This window comes from Sinohyriopsis cumingii, chromosome 4 (assembly GCF_028554795.1).
Source record: "Sinohyriopsis cumingii isolate HCF-2022 chromosome 4, ASM2855479v2, whole genome shotgun sequence".
NCBI lineage: Eukaryota > Metazoa > Mollusca > Bivalvia > Unionida > Unionidae > Sinohyriopsis > Sinohyriopsis cumingii.
Genome location: NC_142964.1, coordinates 76,982,875 through 77,006,172, shown reverse-complemented (window position 1 = coordinate 77,006,172; position 23,298 = coordinate 76,982,875). Strand labels below are relative to the sequence as shown.

Here is a 23,298-nt window from a genome sequence, read left to right as displayed (position 1 = left end):
ACATCACTGGTGATGGTCAGTACAAATGGAGGACATCACTGGTGATGGTCAGTACACTTCATCAGCAGACCATAAAGACCGTGATGGGTAATGGAGGACATCACTGGTGATGGTCAGTACAAATGGAGGACATCACTGGTGATGGTCAATACAAATGGAGGACATCACTGGTGATGGTCAGTACACTTCATCAGCAGACCATAAAGACCGTGATGGGTAATGGAGGACATCACTGGTGATGGTCAGTACACTTCATCAGCAGACCATCACTCATTAAAATTTAAGTCAGCTCATGATAAATGGATAATCGTGGCCCATGAAAAATCTCATCAACATTAGATCTAATTATCCCCAACTTTTGAGAAAGCTTGACTTGTGTAATTCTGCAGTTTTGGCATTATTTAAATGACAGACACTTGTGTGTACCATGAGTCTTGATTGACATGATTTTTATTCAGTGTTTTGTTTGAAATGTTTGACTTTATCTATGCTGTGTGGAGATTATTTATTCAGATGGATATTATAACTGGGCTACAGTCTTAGATCATGGAGAATTGCAGTGGATAAAGTAAGTGCAGTTATCTCATACAAGTATTTTCAATGGCAGTTTTACCTGAATGAAACAACAATGTAAATGTGTGACAAGTATCATGGTACAAAATCCCATTTTTTACTTGATAAAAATGTACGACCTTTACTATTAAACCACTCATATATGGGAGGTCGCATTTTTAAACCCTTGCTGAGTGATGCCAGAGACTTATAAAAATGTTACTAACAGCTGCCTTGCTAGATGCTCAGCATTACGAGGTTGTGTTAGGACTAATCGGCCTGGTGTCAGGATAATGTGACTGGGTGGGACAAGATGCTAGATATCGGAGGCATGATGCCCCTGTGCTAGGCATCACTATAAACTGCCACACTGCAGACATAGCGATATGATAAAATTGGTAAAGCTAAGTTAAAAATCCAAATCAGAACACACACACACACGTACACACAAATTCATTACAGTGTATCATTTCTACAGTGCTTTTTTAAAGTCATATTGCCAAAATACACTGCAAATGATTATGATAATTTTGATACACATACAAAATGTGTTTATAATCTACATACAACTACTTGAAAATACAACGTTGCTTATGACCAATGTCAGATGAAGATATGCATGCTTTGGCATAATAAGGGGCATAATTCAAATGAGAGGACAGAACACATACATGCACACAAATATATATGTGTATATATTGCCTATCTTGCTTTGCTTTCACTTCTTCCTGTCCAGCTCTCATTTTTCCCTGTTCTTTCCAGTAGAAGTCACTTGGCCCACAAATTCAAATCTATCTTGACTCATGCTTTTAGGTTCCTTTTTAAGTGTTAAAAAAATAGCTTGGGAGCACTGGATTTGTGACGATTGGTTGTACTCGAAACATATTATCATTGGGCAAGTATGTCAAAGGAACATATTTTACAGTATAAATTGGTTCTCAAGAATACATTCATTTTGTTTTACCTTTTTAACTTTCTTTGTGATGTTATCTTTCCATAATTTTGAAAACACACAAATCTCTCGTAAACAGTTTCAGTTTTCCAGTCAGTTTGCCCTAGGGCAATATGACTTTTATTCACATTTATTGCATGGCTGCACAAGATAATTTCCAGTTCTGTTTAAAATCATTCTGGCTGGTATCTTCTTTATATTGTTCTTCTTGTGTTGATAAATATTTCTTTTTATATGTTGTAGGGTTTCTTGACAGATGGACTGGGTACATGCTGGTACCGCTCCCCAGAGTTGATTATCTCTCCTAGAGACTACACAAAAGCTATTGACATTTGGAGTGTTGGCTGCATCTTTGGAGAGATGCTCATTGGAAAACCACTCTTTCCAGGGGCACATGAAATGGACCAGATTGGTCGCATCATCGATGCTATTCATCTCAGTGACAATGAATGGAACAAAATTTCACAGATTTTGCCAATGAATATTTTAAACAAACACAACAGAGTTCCTGTCCTGCCACTGAAAGAGAGATTTAAAGATGCAGATCCTAATGGTATTATAGTTTGTTTTGTTTGTTTCTTAACAGGATTAAACAAATGTCAAAAGAAAAAATAAATCCCATGTATTTTTATCTTGCTTGTGAAATACAAGCTGGTTACATGTATCATTTATCAGGCAGTGCTGGCACTAATGTCCATCTCAGCCAAGTAAAGATTTTTTATTAAGATTTACCTTCATACTATATATACTCAACTTCAAATAGCATAGACCCAAATCTGTCGCATAATGTGCCAGCAGATATGTCTCTATGCTGTTTGTAAGAAGTAATCAGTAGAAAAGTCAACATTGACCTGTATCTGGTGGTGCATTATGTGATAGCTGATCAGGGTCTGTGTTGTTTGCAGATGATTTGTAAGCAGTTATATTTGGTACCTTGAACATTGTTTCAGGGACAGTTATAAAACTTATTTAATGAATTCATCTTGAACAGTATAATTCACAAAGATTTTTATTGTAATGCTCCAGCGTAGTTTGTTGGAGACAATGGAATTCCATGGAATTGTTGTTTACCTTTCTACTTTAAACTTAGGATGATGTAAATAAGCCTGTTTCCATTAGTATATGGGTACTATCATAAGACAACTTCCACAAATAGAGCTTTCCCTTTTTGGAAATGGGGGATTGGGGTCATTGATAGATGTGAGTAGTAGTCTAAAATTTAGATTCACTGTGGGTTGGAGAGCTAGGGAGGCTTGAGTGTTTTGGACCTGCTAATCAGCAACCATTTCCTACATTAGGAAATGGTGAAACTAATAAAATTCATCATGTACATGAAATGTAATGTGAGGGTCAGAATGTGTAGACATGTACAAGGTTTGCTGCCCTCAAATTCTGACCCTCGAATGGGATTTCCCTATCCCACACCAACACATTTGATTGATTACATTTGTTTTTTCTCTCATTGCTAACTAGATAACAGTATTTTTGAGAAAAGACGGCATATCCCTTGATATGCATATAACTTTAGAAATACAGAGTAATTTCTAAATATTTTACATTATTAGATAGATTGTTTAGTATACAGCAAGATATATTTTGTAAAGAAAGATTACTGCCTATACGATGGGAGAATTTGTACTAAAACTGTAAGAAATATTGCAGGTATTGATGATGTAATAACTGGATAGTGTCAGAGTGCACTCATTGAGGATAGGCATATCCAACATGTCATTCTCATATGGGCAATCTGTATTACACAAATGTAGTACAGTTTTGCCCATGTGATAATGATTGGTACCCTTTCAAGTTCCTTAGTTTATGATATAAAATAACACATGACTAGCTAAATGAGCTCTTGTTCCAGCCAACATTGACCCAGAACTTATGCTTGTTGTTTTGGCTAAAATTTTGAACAGCTGGGAATAGTTTTTAAATGTGTGGCAGAAAATATTTATACACGAAATATAGGATTTGTATTCAAAATATACTCAGCAGATGAATCAAAATAAATTAAACCTGTTACCTTATCTTAAGATGAAAACTGTGGGTCATGGATTTGCAAGTTGGTATATAATGTAAAACACATTTGTATATGCATGTATATTGACTGCCTATATATCCATTTTAATCTTTATTCAGTTTGATGCAGATTTATAACTAGTTTGTATTTGTATACGATTTTGGTCACAATCAGTTTTGAAAAATAGGGATATTGTAAACCTTTTTTACTCCACTGTTTTTACTCCACTGAGTACATTTCCTTATCACATTCATGCTTAGAATTAACTGCTGTTATTTCCAGCATCCAGCCCACCCTGGAAGGACAATTAAAAAATTAATCTTTTCCAACAATACACAATCTAGATGATAAAAATAGTATCTATGGAAGTCACTCTTCCCAGTGAAAGATGAAAAGAAATACATTATTCCCCAAGCTTTGACTCGTGTGTGATTTGCTCAGCATATTCCAAGATTGTGAAAATATCTCATGGATTAAAGTCATCTCTTTGAGCCTCATATTTGAATGCAACTGTCAGAGACATTGAGGCTGTCGGAAGGCATGCAGAGTCAACTTTCTATTGCTACTATTTCCATGATTTATCCCTGCAGAGAAAAGAACTGGATCTGGGGAGCCTGAAAGGTGATTGCCCAAAATTAGACCTTGTTATGGCCAGCACAAACTCTTTACAAGCATGGGTTTAAATGTTTTCTGAATTTGTCTGGAACAATTTCCTTTTTAATGAAATGAACTTTTCGCCTCATATTTTGTTTAAGGCTTCATATTAATTATGTGCCACTAATACTTATTCCTCGATTGTACCGTTTTTCGGGAAGGAGTGGTTTTAACCTACATGTGGAGACTCATACCACAACATCCTTTGATGAGTGGTCAAGATAGTGGTTGGGTGCGCATGCATTTCCTTATCATCTTACCATCTCTCATAACATTAATGTGATCAGTTTGTATTTAATGGAGAAAGGAGATTTTAATCATAAATAATGTTTTCTTGAGAATACTAAACTAATTTTGTTTTACACTTAAGCCCTCCCACATATCCACACAAATGTATGCATACTCACAAATAAATGGCTCAAGACTAAACATAATAACATCCAGCCCTGTCAAGGGAAGGTATTTATAATAATGTCTTGGAAGAGTTACTTTAATCCGTAGATATTACTTTACTGTTTGGAGCATCTGTATTGACTATAGGCAGAAAGACATGTCCTTGCATGCGGGCTGGATTGTGGAGGTTGCAGAAGTCAGTTTCTAACATTTATGGGTAAGTATTCTCAGAGAAACATAATTTATGATTTTAAAAAATGTCTTTTCTTGGCTACCAAATTTATGCAGTTTTCAGTTCCAGTTTTGTCCCCAACCACTAGTCAGGGCAGAGTGCTGAGTTCCTGTCTGTGCATTTATTTTGCACAGTAGGATCTCTTCTAAGAGTACTCACTTTACACCAAAGAGGGCATTTTTATGCATACTGCTGATGCAGTTAAGATAATGTTGGCACTGCAAATGAAAATCAGGGGTAATTAATTCTGCAAGATTGATGCATAAACTGCATGTTTATATCTTGCTCCTTCAAATATGTTGCCCAATCACATTAATGTTAAGGATATAAATCTGCTACCTCGTGAATCCAGCCTTATTAAATGACGAAAAGTATCTTTTCCTGTCTCATGTAGACAAATGGCATTTACACTTGCCTATTATCTCCCTTCACTGCTGTATTGATAACATTATACCTCCAAAATTCCAAGCCATTTTATTGTTAAAATTGGACCATGTAACTTTAAATTTAGATTTTTTGTGTTGGTTAATTATTCTTATATACGTTGTATAAATTAGTTTTACAATTATTTCCAAATTTGAGTGACTTTGTCACTTTTTTGGACTATATCTTTTGAAGACCGTGTTACAACTTGCTATCGTTGAACTCATTTACGAGTTAGCACACCACTACTTTTGCGTAATACATTAGTAAGGGGGGTGGTATTAGTGAGGTAGTAACATGCAGGAAATTTAATTTATGCTTTGTTCTCTCTTCTTGTGTCATTTCAGTAGAAATGGCAACTAAATGCATGAAATGTAAAAAGTTAAAGCGAAGCCATGACTTTTGTATTGTATGTACTATGTGTACATCTTCTGTGCCATGCAGCCAATTAATACGTGGACAGAGGAAGTCTGGGCTACAGTATTAGCAAGTTAGTAACCAGCTGAATTTCTCATTTATGCTTTGTTTTCTTATCTTAGTTCACTTCAGTAGAAATGTCAACTACATGTATGAAATGCAAAACATTCAATACAATAGTCCAGAAGATTCCAAAAGCGAAGGAAAGACAGTATAAGTCAAGGAAAGATAATGTTAATGTCCTCAGTATACATCAAAAAGTCAACCTCCATTGCTTGTCGTGTGGGTTATGCTTGGTCCCCCACCCCCAAAGTTTGTCGCTTGCAATTTCAAACTCATTGGAGAAGTGCTCCCCCCACACAAAAAATTTTTTTGGCTGCCCAGTGTGTGAAAGTCCTTTCAGTTGTACTGTTGGTAGCATACCCTTACTATGACATAGGTTTCAGCGTTAAATTTGTCTGTCCAGCCAGGCCCTTGGAGTGGCTGGTACCAGTGATAGCCTGACCATCTTCCATACCGCAAGCATTCAGGCCCACCATCTGGCAGTGTTGGGCTTCCAAATGTTTGTTGCTTATTCACATGGGAGAATTAGTGACATTTTCAAGGAGGACAGAATTGAGTCATCAGTGCCACTTGGAGCTTCAAGCAGAACCAGATCAGGACATGACACCATGAGTGTGATGAAGCTCATACAAATCAGTTGTACTCAGATCCAACCATGGAATGGGCTGAATTTAGCTTCAAGGTTGCAGTCGGCAAAACATTTTTACTGCACGATGATGAATGCCTGGAGTAGGTTATCATTTCATCTTTAAATTATAAAAAAAACAACATATGTTACATATACAAAAAACAAAAAAAACATTATAATAGTAGAAAACATAACTCATAAAAACAATAGTTGCATTAAAAAATATAGCATACACACAATCACAAGTTGGGCAGGAGGGCCTCCCCAAATAGTCTGAAAAGATCAATCGGGGAGAGCACCCTCAAAAAAACAATATGTTGAGAATTATATGTTCTTTCTGGTTTTTACAAAAGGTATCAGACTTTCATTTAATATAATATAAATTTTGCACAACAACATTAAAAACGAGTTTGTTTTTTATATCATGTGACTATTGGACTTAAGAATGTTCTTTGAGATTTGTGAAGTCATGTGGCTATTAACGCAAATGGCGGGTACCTGGTCAGGTTTCATCTATGCTGAGTTTCGTCTAGTCTGTCAGCGGATTAAAGACATAGTGATTAAAATGCTTGCCATTTTTGAGAAAATAAATAATTTTCCTATCGATATAACATAGTTTAAATTTGCTAGGCCCGCTGGTAAGCTATCTTACGGTGGTGGCAGATTCCAAATTTTTGATATGTAAATGCTCTGAACCCACACTCCATCCTAAATGTCCAAATGTGAAAAGTAAGGTTGGAATATTTGGAGGAAACCCAGATTAGAAAAATTTTGAATCTCTGAGCTAACATTTGGTGCAAAAGTATTACACAGTGATATGTAGCTTGAAGCATTTGTTTCAGATCTTAAATGCAATGCACGAGAAATGGGAAATTGTCATCCTTTTTTATATATATATATTTATATATATATATTAAGAAACGATAATGGCCCATGTATCAATACAGGTTTGGGGACTGGTTTATTGAACTACAAGAAGACAAGTTGATTTTACAGAAAATTTAATCCTTGTTTATATAGCAATATACAATTTTGACCATCATTTGTCAGAATTTAAATAAACCCTTTTGTAAATGTCTTTAAAGGATGGAATTTTTTAATCAGATCATCTTTAGGTGTATAGATTGGTTGAACAATCTTATTGGAGATTTTATTGGCACATAAATAAACTTTTTTTCGTTACAAGATAAGATTCTAAAACTTTGCATTTTTGTTTTTTTTTATATACTGTGATAGAAAATGTTTACTTTGTATAACATGCACATATATTGCTCTTGAATTCTTCTGAATTAAAGGTTTGAAAGGAAACAAAATAATTTGTGCTCATTATGTTGTTTCCACATAGCAACATAATGCAGGTCAGCAAAGTAAAGCTAGAATTTGTATTTTGTACATAGAAGTGGCTTTAAATGCCAGTTTATAGGAATATAGTCAGATTTTTTTTGTGTGACTCATATTGTGGTTTTATACATGATCATCTTTTCTGACATATGTTTTGGAGTCTTGAAAGAGAAACATCGTCAGATTTGGAAAATTCATGTTTTATAATCCAAAATGTTCTTTAATGCCATTCAGTAATGGTCATATGTTAACCTTGAAAAAATTATTTTCATCCTGGAAAACACCTGGAAATTTATATTTAGAAAAGCATGGGAACCATGCCTATTGTGATTGACTTCCCATGCCTGATGCGATTGACTTCATCTACAACGATGACAGCCTACCTGGATAGCATCTTCCAGAAACATATGGTAATTTCTATTCTGTTTCAAGGCATAAACAGTCTTCTCTCTCCTTTAATTCATCAATGCTTTCTAGTGAACTGGGAAAAGTCCTCTTTCCATCTCTTCAGCTTTTTGTCCATCTGGTTATAGAGTTTGTCTCCAACCTGAATCTGACATGGCTTCTTCATGTTCGTGTAATTGGGATTGTCAAACTCACTGAGTCTGTTACAACAGGACTTGGATTTCGGTGTGAGAGTTCTTGCAACTCTTTGGATTGTTCAGTGTGGTGGTGGATTTGATCCTGCTTGGCCCTCTTTTTATGGGCCCCTTACAAATGATGTTGCTAGCATGATGGCTCCCCTTTAGAATGTCCCCTCAATCAGGCAGTCATGATCACACTAATGCTTATGATCATTCCTGCATCAGTGGTGCAGAGTAGGTTGGCTGACCATGGGGATCACGCTGGAGAAGCTCCAAGTGGAAATAACTATGTACCAACACCAGTATGTATGGTTGGTGTGTCCACCTCTTGCCGTACTTCACTACCTTCATTGTATGTGGGAGCCAGGGGAGTGGCCTTTTTGCATCATCCTTGTAGAAATGAAGGTTGTCATCAATGCCTTTCACTTCTGGATGAATTGACTCTCGTGGTAGACCTTTCTCCTCAAAAAGGGGGGCACCAAATCACCTTACCTGATTTGGTAGCTTCTGCATTGGTGCAACAACCTCCACATCAACGTACAAATCAGACACATTCATGGCAGACTTAATGTCTTGGCTGGCACTCTATCCTGGAAAAGTCAAGTCATTCGCATGGAATTGTTTCTCCTTCAATCATTCTATATTCAAGTCTGTGTACTTGGATAATCAACCCCAGTTGCAGACTTAGAATATGGTACCAAAAATAATCCAGAAGTTACAGGGTCATTAATGCAAGATGATATGGATAGCCCATCTCTGATGAGACAAGGCCTGGGTCACTGATCTTCTCAATCTAGTGATAGATCTGACCAGGAAGATTCTGGCCAACCCAAATCTTCTCAAGCAACCACAGTCATGGGTGTTCCATCCCTGCTCAGACCATCTTCTTCTTAAAGTTTGACTCTTATGCAGACAGCCTTGTGAGACGAGCAATTTAAGCCTTTGATTATGCAGAAAATCTTGAAAGAAGGCCCTCCACTCTAAAGTCGTATGAGGGAAAGTGGACAATGACAGTTACTGGAGCCATATCAATAACATCATCCCTCTGAGTGCCTGAATCCCACAACTGTCCAGATTTTTTCTCTGGCTCTTTGAAGAGCAACAGTTGGTCCCAATTATTATCAAAAGCTACCACTTCATGATATCAGACACATTCCACTGTCATGGTAGATGTGATATCAGGCATGATAAAGGTCTATTGGATTGTTTAGCCAATTTTCATTTCAATTGACCAAAACCTTTAACTCCATTTCCAAAATGGAATCTGTCATGGGTACTGACATGGCACAATTCAAATAAATTTGAGCCTTTAACCCATAATTCGCTGAAACTTATTTCATACAAAACATGTTTCCTGATAGCTGTAGTTTCAGCATGTAGGGTGAGCGAGTTACATGTCTTTTCTGTCAACCTGAACTATCCTCAGTTCAGATTAGATGGCTTGGTGGTTCTCTTGACACAACCAGGCTTTTTAGCCAAAAACAGATAGGTTGCCATCTGTCTACAATCAAAGAGTCATCATTCGCTCCTTCTCTTCCATAGATGGGTTGAGAGCAGTGGCCATGCAAGATCCTGTTCTTGCACTCAAGCACTACTTAAAACACACAGACATGTCATGGCATGCACAAGCACCTCTTTCTTCTGGTGAAAGCTGGGTAATATAATATTACCCCTAAAGCCCTTGCTTCATGGCTGCAATGTATATTACGTTCAATATACTTGGAATTCTCACAAGATCAGAGTCACCTCACAAAAATTACTGCTTATGAAATTAGAGTGATCTCTGCAGGCCTCACGTTTGAACATAATGTTTCTGTCTGATAGCCCAGATGACCACCAGACCCAGTTTAAACAATCAACACAGCCTATCAGCTTTGCTGGATTGCCAAGTGAAATATTTTGTACATAAGATTTCAATAATTGTCTTTGTAACTATATGTAGGGGTCACAGATCAAGTGAGCCTAGGCTGTGTTGCTTATGTAATTAGGAGAATGTGTTATCATTAGCATGGAGAATCCACCTATCATTCGCTAGAAGGATACCCAAGGTAGAGGTTGGATACTTAGCATTCCCTTATCCTATTACTGATTCTCCCAATGTTCATGTGATTGGGGAGTGTGCTTGAAGGAGAAAGCAAATTTTTAAGTAATTGTGTTTCTCCAAGCATACTTACCCAGTCACATTACTTAAAAACCATCCAACTACCCCACCATGCAAGCATCCTCGTTAGTATATTGCTCAGCTTAAAAACTAGTGGCACCTGGTGAAGGCAAGGGGAGGTAATGGGCTTGAGTTATTGCCCTTTGTCTATCTGTGGTAGACAGGAAAATATGATTTTCGTCTTTTAGTATGGCTGGGTTTGCGAGGTAGAAGGCTTGTATCCCTAACGTTAATGTGATTGGGTAAGTATTCTCAGAGAAACACAATTTGCTAAAAAATTTGCTTGTACCTGTTTTATTCAAGCTCGGTAGATTTAAGATAAGGCAGTACTCGGGGAGATCAGGTAGGTCATGAACATAGGAGGGCATAGTGCAGTGCCCCACTAGAATGGATTAGGAAGAACACTGGTGATTCGAACAATTTCTTGTTTATTTCATTTCAAAGATTTGTCATTGTTCATTTATCTTGTATTCTAAATAACTTTTTATTAGTATTTATTTAATTTTATTCATTCCACTGGTGCATCAGTGATAATATTTGCACTGGAAATGAAAATTAGGGATAAATGATACTTGGCTGATGCTCAAACTGACTTGTCCTGTAAACAGCTTAGTTTAATTTCCTGCCTGTAAATGTTTTCAAAATTGGTTGTTGTTTTTGTTATAGGGTTTAATGCCATTTTTCAGCACAAGATAGGCAATACATGGCGGCTAGTATAAATGGTGGAGAAAGAACCCAGGAAAACCCCGGAAAGAACCACTGACCCATGAGAAGCTACCGGCAAGCTTTCTCACATACCCACATTGGCCGAGCCTGAGACTTGAACCCATGCAGACAGAGGTGAGATGGCAGTGATCTGTAACAGTGAGCGCTTTAGACCATTCTGCCACTCGGGGCCCCTTCAGAATTGGTAACCATTTAAACAAACATGCATATAATTGTGATGAGGAACTACCCTTTACAATTAAATTATATATTTCCTCATCTGTGCTAAAGACAACTATTTTTAAGATCTTTCTGTTAATTCTTTCCTGAAGGTTTGGATAATTTTGACATTGAAAGTGGCCTGACTAGGGAAAAGCTGAAGTTGATGAAAATTGGTTATACCACATCAGGGTTATTTGCTGATGATCTTGCTGACCAACGATCTTTCAGACATGGACTGTTTTGCCTTGAAAAATATGTATATAAACAAAATCTGTTTATAATTTGCTTATGGTCTGTAAACAACTGCAGTTTCTTATAGCCATTGTATATGGTACAAAAGTATCCCATGTGCATGTCCAGGCAGTACATATAGTTACATTTTGTATTTTTCATCATGTACATATATGTAGCAGTACCAAACAATATCACAATGATCCTATGGACGTTTTATCTAATTTGTAAGATATATTTAACAAAAACATGTTTGAAAACTGAATCTCGTCCTAATAAGAGGTATACATGTACAGTAAATGAAACTGAGGTTAACATCTACAGTGAATGAAACAGGTAAACATGTACAGTGAATGAAACTGAGGTAAACATGTACAGTGAATGAAACTGAGGTTAACATGTACAGTGAATGCAACAGGTAAACATGTACAGTGAATGAAACTGAGGTAAACATGTACAGTGAATGAAACTGAGGTTAACATGTACAGTGAATGAAACAGGTAAACATGTACAGTGAATGAAACTGAGGTAAACATGTACAGTGAATGAAACTGAGGTAAACATGTACAGTGAATGAAACTGAGGTAAACATGTACAGTGAATGAAACTGAGGTAAACATGTACAGTGAATGAAACTGAGGTAAACATGTACAGTAAGTGAAACTGAGGTATATATGTACAGTAAATGAAACTCAAGTTGATAAGCCTTTATTTCAGAGGATTTGTTACTAGTATCATATAACATAACGCATACACTTGGTCACATGCAGCACAGACTTTCCAAGTGTAGATAAGAATATTACAGCATGTACATTATCAGTGGCAAGCAAATAAAGTCATTTTAAGTCAAATGTGTGTCGGGGAAATGGTTGAACTTCAAAACATTTTGTTTAAGTGGCATTGCTACAGTATGCATTTATAAAGTTTGGTAAATGTTGCAGCTTTAGATACTTCACTTTTATAGCATATCATGAGCAAGTATCCCTCTTGTCTTCTCATGGGTTCAACATTTACAGCACACAGGCAGGTGTCCCTCTTGGCTTTTTCTGGGTTCAACAGTTACAGCACATGGGCCAGTGTCCCTCTTGGCTTGTCCTGGGTTCAACAGTTACAGCACATGGGCAGGTGTCCCTCGTGGCTTGTTCTGGGTTCAACAGTTACAGCACATGGGCAGGTGTCCCTCTTGGCTTGTTCTGGGTTAATCAGTTATAGCACTTGTATATGTGTACTTTAAAAACAAGACATACTTTTTTCTTTTTCAAACTTACTTAAGCTTTGGACCTTTTGGAGAAGCTGCTGATATTTGAGCCATCCCGACGGATCACATCAGAGGAAGCCCTTGCTCACCCATACTTCAGTCATCTCTCATGTCCGGAGGATGAGCCAGTGGCCCTAAAGAAATTCCAGATTGAGCATGAGGTATGGCATTAAAGTCAAACTATATAGCCCCATTGAACCAGTTACTGGATATTTTGTATAAAACTGGTGATAGTGCTGTAATTGGTAGATGGTGACCAGGATGGTCTGTTTGCTGCATCTGAAGAAGATGAAAATGTTTAAGAGCAAAATAAACTTTTGGATAAAATATTGAGATCCACCAGCCAAAGTGTGCCACGTGCAGACCATTCAGAGAAAGCATGTTTGTTACAGTCACAAGCAGTTTCTGTGACATTATTTTGAGTTTTGTTCATAAATTATTTCAAAATTGGTTTTTGTCTTTACTGCTCACTCAACTATGCTTCACGCAGAGAAGATGAAAATTTGCCGTTCATAAATTGATGGAGATTTATAATATGGGATTTTATTGTCTTGGCCACATGGCATACAATAATTGGTAATATTGTATGGTTTGGTATTAAGAAAATACCTGTTCTTGAAATCTAGAAATGCTGGACTAATATTTTACTATATCATCCATAATAGTATCTGCAGATTGATGGAATATAAATTTCAGATATTAATGACACTAAAGTAAGTGATGATAAGGTTAAAAGAAAGATAATTTCAGAAAAAATGAAGTATATGAACAGAATCACAAGTTACCAATGCTAATCATGAACAGTGCACAATACACTTATTGTGTATGATGAATTTACCCTCAAAATTGGTTGACCATGATGAAGTTCAGCCTTGTTTCATGCACAGCATTTTACCAACTGAGTTGCTGCAGTTCCCAAAATATTTATGACACATTCATGCTCAATGAAATTTTGAACGTAATGGAGAATAAATAATATTTGATCTTCTTTTCAGTAACTAGTTCTGCGTTATTGTACTGTACTGTAGTCTTGCCCTGTTTCACATTGATACATTCTTCCTAACAGTAATTTCATCAGCTAATTGATTTAAAGTTCCAAAACATGTATCTGTTCCATGTGTACAAATGCATAATTAAAATCCCCTCGAAAAGTTACATATGTTACAGCAAGGTACATTTTTGGGATAATAGAATTGTCTTCTTTCCTTGACAGATGAGTAGGACATTTATGTATGGATTTTTCTTTAAATATATTATGCAGTCATAACACATTAGGAGTCCATTCGCTTTCTTGAAGATCCCGCTCATGGAAGTGAAGAGACACACTAACATCTTTTAGTTTATTTTAGTGATAAAAGTGGTAAATCATTATCTGCTTATTGAGACGGAAGTCGGACAAAATTGATTATTGAATATAGGGGCTGGTGCCAATTCCTGTAATTCATTGTTACTAGTTCCACTCATGTATAGTTTGTGTTCTCTTTCAAGGGGCAAATATATCTTCAAATTTTTGACCTGTGCTCAGTGTCAGCTGGCATCTTATCCCATCACTCCATTCCTGGCATTGTCTTGATTTACATCCAGTGTCACTGGTTCTGGATATAATCTGTCCTCTGGACATAACCAGTCTTGGACCCAACATGGAAATGTCATACAACACCCAGACATGATGCTTCCAGACCAGGCTTGTTCACATAAGCACAGCACAACTGACACTGGATTTGGTGATTGAATCATGGCATTTCAGTCTCCCAAAGTCCATACTGACAAGTACCAGACAATTCCTTTACCTATCCCCGTTTCCATCATGACCCATCCATAGTACTAATTATATCAATATTCCCTTTCCAGTAATTTCAACAGTGTTCAAATCAAATTCTCCGAGAATACCATTACCCAGCATGAACAGACTCTCAGCCTCATTTTATTGTCCCTGACTTCCTACTTCCCCATTCAATCTGTTATCCCACACCTCTGACATCGAAGAAGTACATTCATAAGCTTATTCTTCTCTACTCAGAACTAATCTTCTGGCAACTGCCTGCACAATTCTGTCTTTCTCCTGCTCCATCAGTGGCCACTGACATTTTAAACCAAGAAAGACCACCCTTTCTTCTAACAGTTGCCACAGTCTGGTCGAGTTTCTGACATTTTTAAGTGACTGCTTGGAAAGACAAGGTTTGAGATACAAACATCATCAAGCCTTAATGCTTGGCCCACACCAGACTGAGATATTTGAGCAAAGTGACTGCACACTCCTTCTAGGAAAGGGTGAATTGATAAAAAAATATGGAGAAGTGAATGTAGAATGGTCAAAATTTAGTGTGTTTAAAACAATTGGTTATAACAGACACTTTATTAAGACTTTAGGCACAATAGTATTATAAGCAAACACACATTAGGAAGATATTAACTTTTTCATCGCTTGATTCAGCAAAATTTTTGTACAACTGTTTTTGCAAAAGATGGTAATCACAAAAATAGGTAACTTTTGAAAATGTATGATAGGTATCAAGGTACAAGTTCTCAGTTTTCACTCTGTATAAATTTATTTGTTGTACCTTTACTATCAAACTTTACTTTTCGTTTGGCTACAGATACACATGTCACCTTCAAACATGTTCCCTGTTTGCATTATTGTAAGGAATATGTTTCACTGCCTCTTAAAACTTACGTTTATGTACCTTATGGACCAAGGGAAGAAACTCACATTATCTCCCCTTTCACCATGCTTGGTGCCTCTGTTTAAGCTTTCACACAATACAAGTAACATTGTCCCATATTGCCTGTTTGAATCTTTAAGAATATATAGAATTTGGAACCATTTATCCATAATTGTGTGACATTTTTATGTGATCAGCTGTCCACAAAGGATTGGTAACGTTTTTAGTACTTGTATATATTGCCTTATTATTTTTAAGTTTGTAAACTTAATTTTTTCCAACCTGGCAAGTCATTCATGATAGTGTCACATATGGGCATGTTGTAATTTTTAATTGCAAGCTGAGTTGAATTTGATATTACAGGTGTCTATGCTGAATTTCTATATTTCATGTTTTTAATTCCCAATTCTTCTGTTGTTGTTCTTTCATTTTCAGAAGTAGTTGCAACAAAATATAAAAAGTGTTAGAGATACAAGGTGAGCAAGGATGGTTATGAGTCTTGCCTCACCTGTACAGAATGTACATCTATAATACCATGTTATCATTTGCATGTCTTGGTTGGGTCAGATGTGTTCTTCCATCCTCAGAAAGAAGGTCATGGCAAGAGAGATGAAGAACAAAGTGAAGCATAATATAATTTTCATGTGAGACATGTTGAGTGTCCTCTTGAAATCATCAGTCCTCGTCAGAATACAGGGCCTTCCATTAGATATAAAGTTGGAGGGTGAGTTGCCAAAGTGGGGGTGGGTGGGTTGGGGGTACTTCACCTAATGGGGATACAGGTTTTGGGGGGATTTTTTTAAGTCGCAAGGTGTAAATTAAAAGTAGGCAGGTAAGTCACCCAGCTCCCAACTGATAAGGAAAGCCCAGGAATAGTGAGGGATGCCTTGTTGGCATCCCTTTGCCAAAGATACAAGAAAAGGGTAGTCAACTGCCACTACATCTGGTCTGATATGGATAATATAGTATTTTTGGATGAATCTGAATGACACCAGACCAGTATCTTCATGGAGTAAAAAATGAGGAGACGAAATAAAAGATGTTAGTGCAGTGGCTTTTGTCGGGGAATTGTGGAACTTTGGTTGCCGAGCCTCCACTACATACAGCAGGCTTGACACTTGCTTACCTGAGAGGGAAATAACAATGTACTTTTAAAGATGATGCTTCAGCTACCTCACTGTTATATATAGATATGGAAGGACAGACACACAGACACCCTCCAGTGATTGCAGAAAAAAAATCCTGCTCTGATGATTATGCTGATCCCACCAGGGAAAGGACAGATGATTCATGCTGATCCCCCATAGAAAGAACAGATTTTAGTAACTCTGTAGATCCTTGTCCACCTCCTCTGTCTACAAGTCACAACTTTAAAGTCAAAGCTTTGGTAGATGTTGAGGTTCAGGAAGAAGGTCATGCATTTTATCCTCCACTGTTGGTGAAAATTTGCGATCTCACTGTCATTCGTTTGGGCAAAATTTATGACTGGGGGGATTCAAAAGCCTTCTTTTCAGAGTGCTTGTTACTAGTATCATATAACATGTGCTTGTAATGCTCAAACTTCGACACATGCAGCACAGACACAGACTTCCAGGTGCAGATAAGAATATTGCAACAGTACACATATCACACATGCTGATCTATAATGGCATCAGCAAAATACTGGAGGCAACTTCAAAACTGGTGTGGAATGTGGTGGTAATGCTAGACCTGGCATCTTTAGTGTTATTTCACCCAGCTGAAAAGGTTGGAAACTACCAAGCAATGCATCAACATCTTGCTTGGCCAAAGTGATAATTAGGGCAGCTCACCACTCCATGGCAGTTGCCCACACAGCTTCATTGAATCTTGATCCGATATAGCACGACAAATTTTTACCACGTTAGTCGTTAACTTTGTGGTTATTGGCATTTGGCTCACTGGTATTGTTTGGGGATAACATAGAAGATGAGGGAGAGTATGTAGCTCAGCAGGTGCCCCACCCCACCAACTCACTTTACCCACTCCTGCCCCTTTTCATCCACAAGAGTCGTTGCCACAAAGGAGAGAAGAATGGATGATCCAAGTGGTTTCAGAGGGGATGCAGATTTACTTTTTCCACATTCATGCTCCCCTTTTATGATAAACATTCCAGCAGATTCCATCAAGGAGGATATTTAATTGGGTAAGTCATGTTGTTACTCCAAATTACGGAAAAAGTACACAACCCAAGGTTGCCAATGTCACTATCATTTTATTCTGGGTCTTTTCTGGTTCCAGATCTAATGCCAAATTCATGGTGGTGATAGAAATCATCCAGCTAAACAAATCCTTATTAGCACCCAAATTCTGGATGTAAGTGTCATGATCAGAACACCTTTCCATCAAAAGGGATGAGTTTGGAAATCATCCTCTATATGTTTGACACATACTTTATGTTCCAATCTATCCACCATCTTCAGATAAGTTCCTTTGTTCTTAATACAAAGCAACAATTTATCAATTTCATGCTCACCCTTTTAGACTAAATCTCAGGCAATGGCATTTACAGAAATAGTAAACTGCATTATTTTCTTGTTCAGGACCTTGTTGTTGACTGTGACATTGGCATATTTGGACGACATGTTTCATAACACATGGCAAATACTGTTTTTCTACAGGAAATGAACAGCCTTATCTCATATTTCATCCATCTATGCTTTCTAGGGAATTGGAAACAGATGTCTTCTCAACACCTTCCATCTGGTTACGAAATTTCTGACCCATGTCAGTCTTGTTTATAACCCTCCGACTCTTCTGCTTCTGAGAGTCATTCAGAAATCAGGGACCAAACTTGCATAGTCATTCAGGTAGTCTTATGTAAGTGATCTACTTGAGTGATAGACTATCCCCTGGAAAATCCAAATGAAATTCAATCTGCTCAAACAGTACTGCTTGCAGGTGTCTCATCTCTGCCCAAAAAGACTTCTTTACACATGGCTCTTGTCAGGAGAACTTTGCATAGAAAGAAGTTTCAACTTTCAGTCATGGAGAGATGAGCAAGAACTCCCTCCAATTTCAAAGCTTACAGAGTGAAGTGGCAGAGTGAAGTGGCAGATATTCATTGACTGGAGCATAGATAAATTGTACCCTAGAATGTTTCATTTTCTCAGATGGCTAATTTTTTTCTCTGGCACTTTGAGGAGAAAAGGTTAGTTCCAGTTGTTATCAGGTGATGTCACTCCATAATTTAAGATTTATGCAGACATCACTGTAAATTGAATATAGATCATGACATGGATCTGTTTGACTTGCAGGCCAACTGTAACCTCAATAGACCTCAATCATTCACCGTGTTTCCAAAATGGAATCTTCCATTGCTTTACATTTGGCTCAGCTTAGAGGAGTTTAAATAAATAATCGGAGCTTCTTGAAGCTGCTATCTTACAAAACCTGTAAACTATCTCAAGAAAAAGACAGTTGAAATCATTTACAATACAAACTCACTGGGTTAGTTTGGTTCACCCGACTTTTCCTAGTTTACAGTTTCAGTGACAAACTCAGACCAGTCATTGACCAAAGCTGTTTCAGTCAACACATTAGGGTACCCAAGCTTAAGATGGAAGCACTGAGGTTAATCCCTAACACCATTCAAGAGGGAGATGTTTCAGTCAGAATAGACTTCCAGGATGCATACCTTAATACACCCATTCACAAATCCATGTGGAAATTAACATGGTTTACTTTTAGAAAATGTTGTACACATTTCAGGTCCTACATTTGATCTGCATCTGAATTCCCAGCATGTTCACCAATAGAAAGAGAACCACCTCCATCCCCATAACTTCAAATTACTTTAATGACTTTCTCCAAGATGACAAGGCCCATAAGTTTGCAAGATACTTGAATATCATTGCCTAAGCATTGATCATCATAACCGTGTGTACATTTTTGGCTGCTCAAGACATGCTCCTGTTATAAAGGGGATTCATACATTTGAACAAACACATTCTGGATGCTAACTTTTTTCCCATCATTGTCATTGAATCTTCATTTCATTAAAATTTCTTACCTATCAGACATTGAAAACTTTCAGTGCAAATCATCCACTCACATGTTATTGTCTATCCCACATTAAAGAGAAGCAAGACTAACAGCCTTTTCTATCATTGGCATCACCATCTTTTATAGAGTTTTGTTTGGTTGTTTTTTTTTTTTTTGAAAATTTGATTTTTTCATTAGTTCACCTTGTTGTAAAGACAACACAATACTGTTCTGAATTTCTTCTATAGAACCAGTCGTCATTACTCAAACATGGTATGAATATTCATGAGGATATGCTTTATAAATGTTTTGTCTGAGGTGGTTCCTCTACTCTAGCAATGGTGTGGCCTCCTTAGCAATGATAAGGAAAGCTTCATCTCAAAATGACTTGGCAATGTTTTTGATCAAACTTGGTAGGAATTATGACTTGTACTTTAAGATTTTTTGTCCGGTGTGTCTCACATAGTTTTCTTGTCAACTTCTCTATAATAGCTGAACCCATTTTAATCAAACTTCGTAGGAATCTTAGGATATACTCTGTCAGAATTATGTCCAATAAATATCCACCACCACCACCACCAGCCATGCATGTGTTAGAACAGAGAAGTTACTTTAGGACAAATCAGTGAATTTGCAGAGTTTTGTCAGGAGTTTTTGAGTTTAAAAAAGGGAGGATTTTCAATGAGAATGGCAAATTTTTCATATCAGTACTTGTCTTCAGCTGTCTTTGTCTAAGGAGTACCCAGTGCTTGGGTCCTATATAAGTAGTTTATGTCAGTTTTTTTTGCAGTGGTAAAAGTAAGCTGGTATGGTCAGGTACACCGTACCAGAAGGACATGTCGATCAGTTGATACTGTACCAGTAAGAGTTAAAATCTGCTTGCGCCACTGTTTGTATGAGAACTTTCGTGTGATTTCTCAGTCATGGAACATTATTTCGACTACCGTATAAACTCACATATAAGCCCGTTAGAGTATAAGCTGACCCCCAAAACTGAATAGATATAAACACTAAAACGTGCATGACCTGCATATAAGCCGACCCACAATTCCATGACATCATGTGGTAAGTTCTAAATGCATTTATTTAGGCAAACTTACACTAACAAAAAATATTAAAAAGAAATGGTATACACTTGTTTGAAAAGTAATATATTTAATTTTCTGTTTTCTTATTGTTTCTGCCTAATTTAGATTTGTGTATAACTTGATCAAACGATGACAAGAATTGAGCATTCGCGAGTTGCTGTAACAATACCTCTTCCTTTTGACTCAGTTATTGTTTGTTTATGCATTATTACATTGGACATTTTATATCATTGTACCAGTAATTACGATTTTATTTTGCCTTGAAATTGTAAATACCTAACTCCTTAAAATGTAATCCCAGTATGACAACACAAGAAACAACAATATGGTTTGATTCAATGCTCGCAATTAGGCAACAGAACATATTTACATAATGGCGCCACCACATGTGCATTGTAGGTTTAAACATGCATTGAATGAAGTACATCCCTTGGAGTCGAATCATGGGTACCACTGTACTAAACTTTAACGATATCTCAAAAAAAAAAAAAGGTTTGAGAAATAATGCTTCGAAAATTATGCTTATGCCGTAAAAGCTGAGTTGTAGTTTGCTTAGATGTAATCAACCTTACACCATATGTGTCAACTGTCACACGAGGAGGGGAAAAAACTCCTGATTTTTAGGGTCATTCTATGTCTACCCCCCAATTTCATAATATTTCCCGATTTTTTGCAGAGAACTCTCAATTAAGACATTATGTCTTCGATTTTCATTTAATCCCGTAAAAGTATAGTCCTGCTTAAATAGATATATCATATGCAATCCATGGAAGCCATGTTCTGTTGTATCACCTGTAAATATTATTGTGACGAAATAACTACTTTACTAGAAAGAATGCGCTTCTTCAGTAAATAGAATGTTAAGTTGAAACATTACTCATGTTAATTTATGAATTTATTTTACCTCTACAAAAATAAAAAAAATCAGAAAATAAACCACAACAAAAAAAAAACTCTATCGACAATTAATTTCAATCCCAAGAATGATCACCATGAATGTTGTAACTCCATATGCTATAGTGCCATTTCTGCCAAAGAAAATTACACATGTGAACACCTGTCATTTTTATGCCGTATATACGAACGTTAATTAGTATTGTTAAATTAAAGAAGGAATGAAAATAGGTAACATGCAGCATGTGTCCTCATAAGACTAATTCAGACTACATATGTTTATAATAAACAATACTAAATGCCTTACAAGTTGACACTAAGGGAATAAAATCGGATATATGATGAAAATATTTGCCACATGTACAGTACCATGAGGCTGCCTATTTAGGTACCTTTTGGTTCACCAAAATTGGGAATCCTTTATTTGCCAATCAATTGCTGATGCTTGCATAACACACAGTAGTGTAGAACATGGCTTCTTTGAATTATGGCAGAGGCCAAGTTTTTTTCACAAAATAGTTGCATCGATAAGGATTAACTTTTAATTAGTCACTCTGGGTTTGTTGCTTGTTTATTTAAGACTAACCTTTAGCTATTGTGCAGTTTGGCCACAGCTGACCTGAATATGAAAATAGGGCATGTCCTGGGGGAAAATAAGGGGCATCACAGGGAAAAATGGCACATCCTTTGCAAATTTCATGCATATTGGACCCGTAAAATCGATCAGTGTTTAGTGAAAACAAGGTTTTAAAAATGCCATGAAAAACCTCCCGATTTTAGGTTCCAATCTCCCTATTTTCTTATTCAGTCTCCCTACTTGTATTTTGAAAAGTTGACAGGTATGCCTCACACCTCATTTTACAAAAATACGGTAATTGTGCTAATATTATGGAATGAAAGGCAATTACACATCAATGTACTGGTATAGTTGCTGGTCAAATTTCCCTCTTAACACAAGCCAGTTTCAGGGTTTTAATGAATAACTGGCCTGTATTGCTGTCAGAAAACGAAAGACAAATCAGGCCAACTATCAACAGAGGAGACGCCTAAACATTCAAGCTTTCCATTGTGTGGAAAGTTAGGATGTTGTTCGGCCAAAACAGAACTAAAGTAGATTGATGATAATTAGTTGATGATAATGAGAATTTTACCACTCTTCGTGAACTTGTAAGGTATGCTGCTTATGTTACTTGTACAATTAAACGTGCATACATTTTCATAAATATTACCTCAGTTTGTAGGATTGCTTATATCATTGAAAATGAGTAACTTGTGAGCTTGTGATTCAACGTAAATGAAACAGCTATTAAGGACTAGCTAAAATGTTATCTGGAAGAATCTGCATCTGATATGTTTGGGAATAAATAAGAACATAATTAATTTCGTGTTGGAGAAATCAGAAAATATGCACATGCAAAACAATAACAAAATCAATCATTGTACTTTATAACAATTTAATAAGTGTTGGGGATGCATATGTCTTAGGATACGGAAAAAAGTATTTTTTCATGTCCCAAGATTTACAGCCATTACAGTAGTCAACAAAAAGACTTAAAAACTGTAAAGTTTAGACAATGGTATGCAAATAAGCCGACCCCTTTTATTCCAGGGCTTTATTTTTTCCTAAATTATTCAACTTATATGCGAGTATTTGCGATAGATCTAAATATGATCTGCTACCATAAATTGGAGATTATGTTAAGCTATAAAGCTGGGAAACAGTTTCATGGTATGTATAACATTGCCCACATTTGATACAGATTTCACAAAGATGGATTTCAGAGAGGGCATATTTGTTGATGCATTAAATTTGCT

At 36.7% G+C, this 23,298-nt stretch overlaps 1 protein-coding gene across 1 annotated transcript in view; it reads left to right on the top strand.

The window, feature by feature from the left end:
* LOC149801490 (uncharacterized) overlaps window positions 1-23,298 on the top strand; it is a 50,635-nt gene that overhangs the window by 15,696 nt on the left and 11,641 nt on the right. Inside the window, exons 4-5 of the mRNA XM_089955656.1 lie at window positions 1,748-2,057; window positions 12,852-12,997. Coding sequence (XP_089811782.1) covers window positions 1,748-2,057; window positions 12,852-12,997 — 456 coding nt within the window. The remainder of the gene's footprint in view (window positions 1-1,747; window positions 2,058-12,851; window positions 12,998-23,298) is intronic.